The 9,865-nt window shown below is 63.6% G+C and overlaps 1 protein-coding gene across 2 annotated transcripts in view; it reads left to right on the top strand.

Moving 5' to 3' along the window:
• The first annotated feature begins 731 nt into the window (after positions 1–731).
• The window catches only part of Cpz (carboxypeptidase Z), a 15,891-nt gene continuing 6,757 nt past the window's right edge, over positions 732–9,865 (top strand). The window contains exons 1-6 of one of the 2 annotated variants that reach the window (XM_015481914.2): positions 732–790; positions 1,578–1,952; positions 3,906–4,118; positions 6,182–6,378; positions 6,748–6,909; positions 7,537–7,695. In XM_015481914.2, coding sequence (XP_015337400.1) covers positions 1,586–1,952; positions 3,906–4,118; positions 6,182–6,378; positions 6,748–6,909; positions 7,537–7,695 — 1,098 coding nt within the window. In that variant the 5' untranslated portion in view covers positions 732–790; positions 1,578–1,585. Of the gene's footprint in view, positions 791–1,577; positions 1,953–2,558; positions 3,788–3,905; positions 4,119–6,181; positions 6,379–6,747; positions 6,910–7,536; positions 7,696–9,865 lie in introns of those variants that run through there. The other variant, XM_048784087.1, reaches the window with a different exon arrangement.

Below are 9,865 nucleotides of genomic sequence, written 5' to 3'. Positions count from 1 at the left end.
CCTTCCCAGGCCAGGTGGGGACGCAGCCAACCCATGCCCAGCCCCATCCAGAACCAGCTCAGCTGCAGTCTGACCCGAGGTCCCTCCGCAGAGTCCCTCCTTCCCCCTCGGCGCTCACCGAGCACCTGGCCCTGCTTGCACAGGGGCTTGGCAGGTGCACTGGTCAGCGTGAGTTTCATCTGGCCCTGCCAAGGTCCTTGAGGAGACCCTTGAGGTCCCGTGGTTGCAAGGACAATAGGTGCGGATCTTTTTCTGGGAAGGGGCCCCAACTCCAGCAAGCATGTCACCCCACACTCTGGGGCTTTCTTGAGGACAAGGAGCCTATGCTTAGATGTCCTTTTGGAAGGGACTTTTAGTAGCATGGGGGTGCAGCCCTTGGGGGCTGATTGTTAAAGACTCGGGGCACTGGGTGACAGCCTTGGGGGGCTGAGGCTGGCCTCGGTGGTATTTTTAGGTCAGGCTGCTCAGCCTGGACAGCAGGGTCACCTGCACACTGCTGGCCAGTCCTGGGCTGTGGGGCTGGAGGCTTTCATGGGACCCACCCTGCCACCGGGGACCTTGCTTAGGTAGGTCTCCTGAGCTCTCAGGCCCAGTGTCCTCACCTGGTAGCAGGGTGCCTGCTGCCCTGGGGGCTCAGTGGGGGCAGAGAGAAGCCTGGCCCCCAGTGAGCACTGGGTGAAGATGGGCTGAGGTTGGTGCAGCGGCAGGCACGGGGGGTGGCCGAGCAGGACGCTAACTGTGGTGCATCTCTTCGCAGATGAATGCCGCAGGCCGACGGCAGCCGACAGCGGTACGGTACTGGACGCCCCTCTTTCTGAGGCCTAGGTCGCTGCCGCCCCGCATGCTCCAGAGCGTTCAGAGAGCTGAGCCCAGGTTTCCGCAGCGGGTAGAGAGTGACAGTGCTGCTGTCAGACCCCGGCTCCGGCTTCAGCGGCTGAGGGGACAGAGGAAGCACAGGGCCAACCTGCCCCACAGAGCGGCTTGCCCAGCCGCTCTGCTGCCCGACGTCACCTGCCTCCCTCCTTCACCTGCTGGCTCTTGGTCCCCTCCCGCGGTCTGCTCCAGAGGGCCGAGGGCAGGCCTTGAAGTGACAGGCTTTCTTTTGGGGGGCAGGTGCTCTACCCTGGCCACACCCCAGCCCCCTGGTGCAGCTCTGTGGGCCTGTGGGCCTGGTGAGCTCCTTGGTCCCAGTGTCCTTTAGTGAAGAGGTGGGGCAGGGCCATCTCAAGGGATGCTGTTGGAAGCGTCCCAGGTGCGCAGGAATGTGCTCGGGTCTGGTGCCTGAGGCCGAGGCTCTCCTGCCGGATTTGGGCGACTGGTGTATTCTCCATGGAGAGCCCAGACTTCAGAGAACTCGGAAAGCAGTCCCAGCCTGAAAGTCAATGTCCTAGATAGAATGCTTTGAGCAGAGAGAAAAGCTGAACAGGAAGCACCCCACTCTTTCTGATCCCTGACACAGGACAGGCAAAGCCTTATGCCTTGTGCCAGACTCTGGTAGCCCCGTCCCTGCGGCCCTGGCCCTGGGTGGACCTCTTGGGCTGAGGTCATCACGTCACCTGCCCACCCTGCCTCCCCAGCCACCTGCATGGACCTGCAGCTCAGCTCCTGTGCGGACGCCGCCTACACCCAGACTGCCTTTCCCAACCTGCTGGAGCAGCGGTCGCGGGAGGCGGTGGAGTCCAGCCCCGAGTACATCCTGCTGAGCGTCCTGCACCATCTCTTGGAGGGCCAGTGCAACCCTGACCTGCGGCTGCTGGGCTGTGCCGTGCTGGCGCCCCGGTGCGAGGGCAGCCGTGTGCGCAGACCCTGCCGGCACGTCTGCGAGGGCCTGCGGGAGGCCTGTCAGCCGGCCTTCGATGCCATCGACATGGCCTGGCCCTACTTCCTGGACTGCGCCCACTACTTTGCCCGGGAGGAGGAAGGCTGCTACGACCCTCTGGAGAAGCTCCGGGGTGAGGGGAGGCCACGGGGTCCTCGGGGCTCTGCGGGAGCTCAGTGGAACCACCATGGGGGTGGCACGGGGACCATCTCTGTGCCAGGAAGAGCCCCCAACAAAACGTCCCACCTCTTCACGGACCCAGGCTCATGGGAGGCTTAGTGACGGGGTGGGGGGGGCAAGTGCTCTAGGGAGGCCCAGAAGGGGCCCCCCAGTGGAGGTGGCTGTGCTCAGAAAGCAGATGGGACATGGGCGTGGTGGCCCAGGGGACAGAGTCCTTGGCCGTGTTTCCCTGGAAAGTTGCAGTGCTCGGCCATGCACCTGGGCTGCCAGGTGGGCAGGGAGCCCCTCGGGAGGCTGCCAGGTGAACCTGGGGTTGCTGGGCCGGGAAGGCCACACCAGGGGTTCTGGCCTGGAGAGAACTGCTGGAGGTGGCCTGTGGGGCCTGTGGACAGCAGGAGGCAGGAGGGGGCTGCAGAGGGAGGCCCGTCCTCCTGGGAACCAGCCGGGCGATGGAATGGGCAGCTCTGGGCTAGTGAGCTGCACCTTCGGGGGTCCCAGAGGCTACCTGGCTATGATCTGTGGGGGTACAGGTCTCTGTGCCCCAGGTGGGTAGGAGTGGATCCTGAGGGACCAGCTGCCTGTGGCCACACTGGCTGGGGGGCCTCCTGTGTGAGGAGTGCGTCTCCTATGGACGTGGCTTGATGGGAGGGCAGATGCCCAAGGTCTTTGGCTGCAGTGACCCAGGCCAGTCATTGGTGGATGGACCGATGTGTCCATTTCTCAGCAGGTCTTGAGCTCCTACTGTGTACCGGACTCCACTCTGACACATGGTGGATGGCTGGGGAGGGGCCCAGACATGTGTCTGGTAACGTGTCGGTGGGCGTGGGGGGCTCAGGGCTGACCGGGTGCTTGGAGCCCGGCCTGCCCCGAGGAGGCTGACGGCTTCAGCATGGTGCGAGAGGCGGGCCCAGGGACCCTGTGCTGGTGGCAAGGAGCTGTCTGCTTGGGGGCAGCGAGCAGCTGCTGAGGCCTGGGGTTTGGGGAAAGAATCCAGACGTCTCCCCGGCTGGCCAAGCCCCTGTCCTGGGGAAGCCCGAGGAGGAGGCTGAGAGGTTATTTTGGGCATCTCCACCACTAAATTGCCAGTTCCACCTGCCTTCCTTCCTCCCAGCCATTCTGAGCAGAAGCAAACCGCAGGCCAGGGTGGCACTCGGGGAAGGCCGCAGCAACTGTGGCCCCAAGTGGCCTGCAGGGAGTGCTGCCCTGGGCGGGGTCATCGGGGGCTGCGCAGTGTCCCTGGTGTCCTGGGGCTTCTGCTCCAGGGAGGGAGAGCAGGGGGTCCTGCTTGCACCCGCCCGGGTGCCTCCCTGCCCTTCTCCTGGTGGAGGCGCTGACAGTGGACGGCCGGGAGTGGGTGCAGCAGTGGATGCGGGCCACAGGGAACCTCTGGAACTGTGCTTGCTAACTCATGCTGGTGCTGACCGGGGAGAGCTGACCAGGGAGAGCTTCGGGGTGCCCCGCGGGCGAGCCCCATGGTTCAGAGGGTGTCAGTGGGCTGCGAGGGCACAGGGCTGAAGGTGTTCCACGCGCTGCTCTGTGGGCTTGGGTGCCCCAGGGGTGGCCCTTAGTCCCTGCCGCTGGCTGCACTGGGAGTCGTCACCCCGTCCCCACGTCTTGCCAGCCCGGGGAATGCTATGGCTGGGCTGTGTGTGCCTCTTGGCCGTGTCCTCGCTGTGGATGGTGTTATAAGTGATTACTACAAGAATCTGATTACAGACAGAAGCAGATTGGCAGAGCCATCCGAGGGGACACACTGCTCCCACCCCCAAGTCGCTGCGGTGTGTGGGGGTGAGGAGGGAGGGTGCTGGGGGAGGGCTTGTCCCCAGACAGTGCCAGGGAGGCTGGGGTGCAGACAGAGCGGCTGCTGGCAGGCGGGCAGTGCCACCCACTACCCTCTCTTCCCCAGGGGACCTGGAGGCTGAGGAGGCCCTGCCCTCGGGCCTGCCGCCCACCTTCATCCGCTTCGCCCACCACTCCTATGCCCAGATGGTGCGGGTGCTGAAGCGGACAGCGACACGCTGTGCCCAGGTGGCCAAGACCTATAGCATCGGGCGCAGCTTCGATGGCAAGGACCTGCTGGTCATCGAGTTCTCGGGCCGCCCTGGCCAGCATGAGCTGAGTAAGTGCCAGGGAGGGGCTGGGCTTGGTTCTGCATCTGTGGAAGGGCTCTGGGCCGCTGGACCTTGGGGTGCACCAGCTGGGGGAGCCGTGTTTGGGGATCAGGGTTGGACGAGACTTGGGGCTCTACCTGTCTTGTGGCCACATCCCCTGGGGAATCTCCCCAGGGGCATTACACTTGAGCACTTGGTGATGGGAAAAGAGCTTTGTTCATGATGACAGGGACACAGGCCTAGAGGGATGGACGGGAGACCAAGCAGGAATTTAAAACAGGCGGCAGCGTGGGGGTCCGGTGAAGGCAGAGGCCTGTCCTCTAGGAGCTGGGGGTCAGGTCCCCGAGGAGCTGCAAGTTGGGGAGGTGGTTGCGGTGGCTGCGGGAGCTTGGCCTCACTGTCGGCGGGCATCCTGTGTCCCTGGTCCTTGCTGTCCCAGTCTTGCCCTTGAGCACCAGGCCCCGGCCAGGTCTGTGCAGCCTGGGTCCTGGTCACTATCCAAACTCTGCCCTGCCAAACTGCCCAGGGAACACGATTCCAACCTGGCGATGTGGACGGTGCAGCTCCTCCTCCTGAGCAGCCGTGTCCATGTGCATGCCGGCCTGTGCTCAGCAGCAGAGGGCAGTGTGGAAGATGCTGGGTCCCACCGTTCTTGCAGGGAGCTAGGAATCACTCTGCTCCGCTGTAGGCTGCAAGAGCTCCTCCAGCTGGCTTCATGTGAAAATCTAGGGGAGACTCGGTCTCCTGGCTGGGCAGCCCCTGCTTCCTGTGCGGTGAGACCAGGGTGACCATGTGGTCCCCCCACTCTGGGCACTGAGAGCATCCAGGGCACAGGCCTCTGGGGATCACTGGGTCCAGGTCTTTCCTCATCCTCGTGCCCCAGCCTCATTGGTCAGCAGGATCAACCCAGAATCAACCCCATTCAGCCCTAGGCTTCACAAGTAGGTAACAGACCCAGGGCCTTTCCCTGCATCCTGTCATCCTAGGCAGTGTGTCCAGCAGGAGCCCAAAGGCCCTGTGTCCTGCCAAGGGTGATAGGTCACCCAGATGCACCCATCTCCAAGACCTGCCCTGTTCCCACACCTGCAGAGGGCCCAGGGAGGTGACTGGCATGGAAGGCCTCCTGGTCATTTATACCCTGGGATCTGGAGATCAAGGGACATAAGTGTTCCCTCCCATAGCTGGAGGGTTGGGACACACGGAGCTGAGGAGACAGACACCATTTCCACGTGAGCAATGTGAGGCTCTGAGAAGAGTAGCAACTTCCCCAGTCACGCAGCAAACAAGCTGCTAGGCCTGATTGACTCCTCTTCCCACAATCCCCCCACCCATCCCTCCATCCATCAACCCATCCACCCATCTCTCCACATCCATCCCCCCACCCATTCACTCACCCTTCCACTTACCCACCCATCCATTCATCCATCCACCCACCCACCACCTATTCATCCACCCATCTGTTCACTCATCCATCCACCCATCCCTCCACCCATCAACCCATCCACCCATCTCTCCACATCCATCCCTCTACCCATNTCCATCCATCAACCCATCCACCCATCTCTCCACATCCATCCCTCCACCATCCACTCACCCTTCCACCTACCCACCCATCCATCCATCCATCTACCCACCTATCCATTCATCCACCCATCCCTCCCCTCATCCCTCCACCCATCCATTCACACATCTACTCACCCATCCACTCACTCATACGTCTACCCATCCATCCATCCACCCACTCCTCCTTCCACCCATCCCTCCCAGGGACAGCTGCCTTCCCAGCTGAGCACTAATGTGTTTGACTCGTGCAAACATAGAAAGTGACTATCAATGAGTCACAGGAATGAATGACACCCATCATATTAGTAGTATCCTTGGTTTGTCATGCTAATAATTATGGTTAAATGTAAGAAATCAGTTCAACAGGTGACTCCTCCAGGAGCCCTCGTCATGCAGAGGTTCTTGGGTCCAAACAAGTGTGAACTGGTGCAGGTGCATTTGCTCACCCTTGCTAAGTGGGGTCCCCAAGGGTTTGAGATGATGCCCAAATTGGCATCTCTTTCCCCAGTGGAGCCCGAGGTGAAACTCATTGGCAACATCCATGGCAATGAGGTGGTGGGGCGGGAGATGCTCATCTACCTGGCCCAGTACCTGTGCTCCGAGTACCTGCTGGGCAATCCCCGCATCCAGCGCCTGATCAACACCACCCGCATCCACCTGCTGCCCTCCATGAACCCCGACGGCTATGAGGTGGCTGCTGCAGAGGTGAGTATCCCTGACACCCGGTGGTGGCTGCTGCCCTCGACACCATCTCATTCCCTCGTTGCTGCGGAGGGTCTGTTTGTGTCTACACTTCCGGGTGACAAGGACTTGGCAGGGATCAATATTGGCCAGGTCCTGCTTTGGGGGCAGGGCAGGCCCATATCATTCTGTGCTGAGGAGGAGATGCTTACGACAGAAAATCGTGGGAGTTGAGGAGGTCAGGGTGGCTCTGCTGGTCATGCTGCTGCCCTGCCCGTTGCTGAGAGTCAGAGGGGACCCACAGCTCCTGGCTCCAGCCCCTGCCCTCGGGGCCTCTGTCTAGAAGGAGTTGCCGGGCTGTGCTGACCTCCCTGGGGCTGCCGGTGTTTGCAGGGTGCCGGGTACAACGGATGGACGAGCGGGAGGCAGAATGCGCAGAACCTGGACCTGAACCGCAACTTCCCGGACCTGACGTCAGAATACTACCGGCTGGCCTCCGTCCGCGGCACGCGCACTGACCACATCCCCATCCCGGAGCACTACTGGTGGGGTAAGGTAGGAGCGCTGCTGCCCGTGTCTGCCCGGGGCTCCAGTGCAGCTGAGGCCTCCACAGGGCTCCTAGCTATCTGGGACTCTTGGGTCGTCCTTCCTTGGGGAAAAGGCACCTTGGCCCCCCGAGCCTCAGTGTGCCCTGGTGCCATGGGGAGAGCCTTGCTGGCTTGGTGGGAGTCAGGGAATAATGTGTGGGAAGCACCTAGTTCTGGCCCCTGCCTGGCCCAGGCAGGAACCTCTGACAGTGTCTCCCCACCCCCGCTTGCTCTTTGTTGGCTTGTGCCGAGCACCTGCTGTGTGCTGGGTGCTCAGGGACTGAGTGGGACCAGGCTGTTTCCTCTGAGGGCTGGCTGTCCTTGGACAGGTGCACCTGCAGCTGGCATCGCAGCTCAGTGCAGGGACAAGGGCAGTCAAGAGTGCAGAGGCCCCAGAGGGCATCTGGCCCTGCCAAGGCCTGCCCACCCCCCCCCATCCCTGGGAGGCAAGCATGTGCTCCAGGCGGAGGCCCACCTGGGCCTGCTGGACGCTGGACAGAGTAGGAAAGGCTGGGCTGAAGTTCAGCTGGGGCCCTGGGCAGGCGTGGTCAGCAGGCATGCCCAGCCCTGAAAGTGGCTCCTCCGCCCTGGGCAGGTGGCTCCTGAGACGAAGGCCATCATGAAGTGGATGCGGACGGCCCCCTTTGTGCTCTCAGCCAGCCTGCACGGGGGAGACCTGGTGGTGTCCTACCCCTTCGACTTCTCCAAGCACCCTCTGGAGGTGAAGATGTTCTCCCCCACGCCTGACGAGAAGGTGAGCAGAGGAAGCCTGGGCAGGTGCGGGCCGGCCGGGGCCACCTGCTCTGGGCTCACTGGAGCCCGAGGGCCTCTGTGCACAGGACCCCCTTCTCCCAGAAGGCCCCCGCCCAGCAGGAAGCAGTCTCCTGGGCCCATGTCCAGTGGCCTCCAGAGTGTTTCCTGCCCCCTACCCTTGGGGAGGGTGCAAGTCTGGACGTGGCCAGCAGAGGGCAGTGCTGCAGCGCGCATGGCCCACCCCAAGCCCTTGGCCGCCGTCCCCTTTTCCTGGGGGCCCACTGAGGCCCTGGCTGATCTGGAGAGGGCGTGGGAGTTGGTGCTTCCCACTGCACGGGCCAGAGAACTGAGGCTGGGGGCAGTGACCTGAGGTGGGCTGCGGCCTGGCCTGGGTTCAGGGCCTCCCCAGCGGGGCTGAGATGAGCCGGGGTTCCAGAGCTTAGACAGCCACCTGCCTCTGGTGAGCCCGCATCCCAGGCCAGCCCTCCATCTGCCCAGCTAATCGGCTGAACGCTGGAAGCCCTTCCCTGCCCCCAGGTGTGGCCCAGGCAGGCCTGACCTCTGGGCTTAGTCACGAGCCAGGCTGCCCTGCCTCCTGAGGCAGTGTCCAGGGATGGAGGGCCCTGTCCAGGGTGGGCAGGCTCCAGCCACTGGCTCCCTGCTGAGGGCATGCAGGCCCTGCTCTCTTTGAGGCCACCAGGATAGGTGGTCCACCCTGCCCCCCAGCGGCCACTAGGCTATCAGGTCCTCAGTCTGTGGTGGAGAAGAGGAGGACACGAGAAGGACAGGTGGGTAGACTGAGAGCAGAGGCTGCGGGGCAGGGCGTGTGCACACGTCACAGAGGCCTGTGCCCGTGTGCTGTGCGAGTGTCCGTGGGCCCTGGCCTGGCCTAGGTTGAGGGGCTCCCCAGCGGGGCCCAAGATGAGCTGAGGGTTTCCAGGCGAGGGGCAGCCAGGGACAGTGAAGGTACAGGTGGCAGCATGAGCAGAGCCAGGCGTCAGGGCCACCTGCAGAGGGGCCCAGGAGGAGCCCGCAGCCCACCTCTGAGTACAAGAGTGACGGCAGGGCCGCGTCCGCTGGGTCACCTGGGTCACCTGTCCTTCCCCTCCAGCCCCCACGCCCTCCCTCGCTCCCTGCATTCATCGACTGACACCCGCACCAGCCAAGGGCAGGGGGTGCTGGGCTCAGACCTCAGGAAGCACCCCAGGGGCCGGGTGGCCTCCAGGGCTGGCCCTGCCTGGACCCTGGTGCCCTCAGAGAGCAGAGGCAACAACTGTCCTGCGGCAGCAGGCGCTCCTCCACATGGGCTCAGCTCCATGGCCTCAGAGGGCAGAGCTGCCCCGAGGGGAAGGTTCACCTCAACAAGTCAGGAGACATGAGGCTGGGCCACCAGCTGTCGCAGCAGTGGTCTCTGTGGAGCCCAGAGCCCAGGGGCAGGTGGGGGACGTGAGGTGGAGCTGGCGGGGTCCTGAGGTGGGCTTTTCCCAAACTTCCCTGATGTCCTGGGCGAGTGCCAGTGCCTTGGGCAATGTCCAAGGCCCCCAGGCCCGCTGCGTCCCTCTCACCTCCACACTGCCCTGGAGCTGGATCCTGCCCCCAGGGAGAGGGTAGCAGTCCCCCGGGCTCCCAGCAGGGGTACCCCATGGCCCTGGATCGTGCCCAGGTCCCTGTGCCATACCACCCTCTCCAGCAGCCCGTCCGCCCCTCCTTGTATCTGCAGTCCTCTTGTCTGTGCCCTGCCTGCCCCCTTTGGCCTCAGACGGACCCCCTGTCTCAAGCCCTGCCTGAGGCTCGGAGCCCAGGGTCAGGCCTGGGACAGGAAGGGCGAGGACGGAGGGCTGGGAGGTCCTGGGGTGCAGAGTGTCCCGGTGCCACCCCCACCCCCAGACCCACGGCTGCTTCGTGGGGTGGCAGGGCTCACCTGACGCACCCTCCGTGGAGGACACCCAGGTGCCCCCAGGTGAGGGCGACCTGTCCATGCATGGTGGGGCAGCAGTCCTGCCCTGCTACCTCAGGGCCAAAGACAGTGGGGTGGATTTGGGGTGCCTGGTTTGTGACTATGGGAACAAGTTGGGGTCAGACAGCATCCCCTCTGGGGACCCCAGGTCCTGGCTCCAGGTCCCTTGACCCCACCAGGGAGAGACCTCATTCTGACCCCCACCCACCCTGTC

The sequence above is a fragment of the Marmota marmota genome, unplaced genomic scaffold (genome assembly GCF_001458135.2).
Source record: "Marmota marmota marmota unplaced genomic scaffold, marMar, whole genome shotgun sequence".
NCBI lineage: Eukaryota > Metazoa > Chordata > Mammalia > Rodentia > Sciuridae > Marmota > Marmota marmota.
The sequence above is the reverse complement of the archived record's forward strand: the minus strand, read 5'-3'. Positions and strand labels throughout refer to the sequence as shown.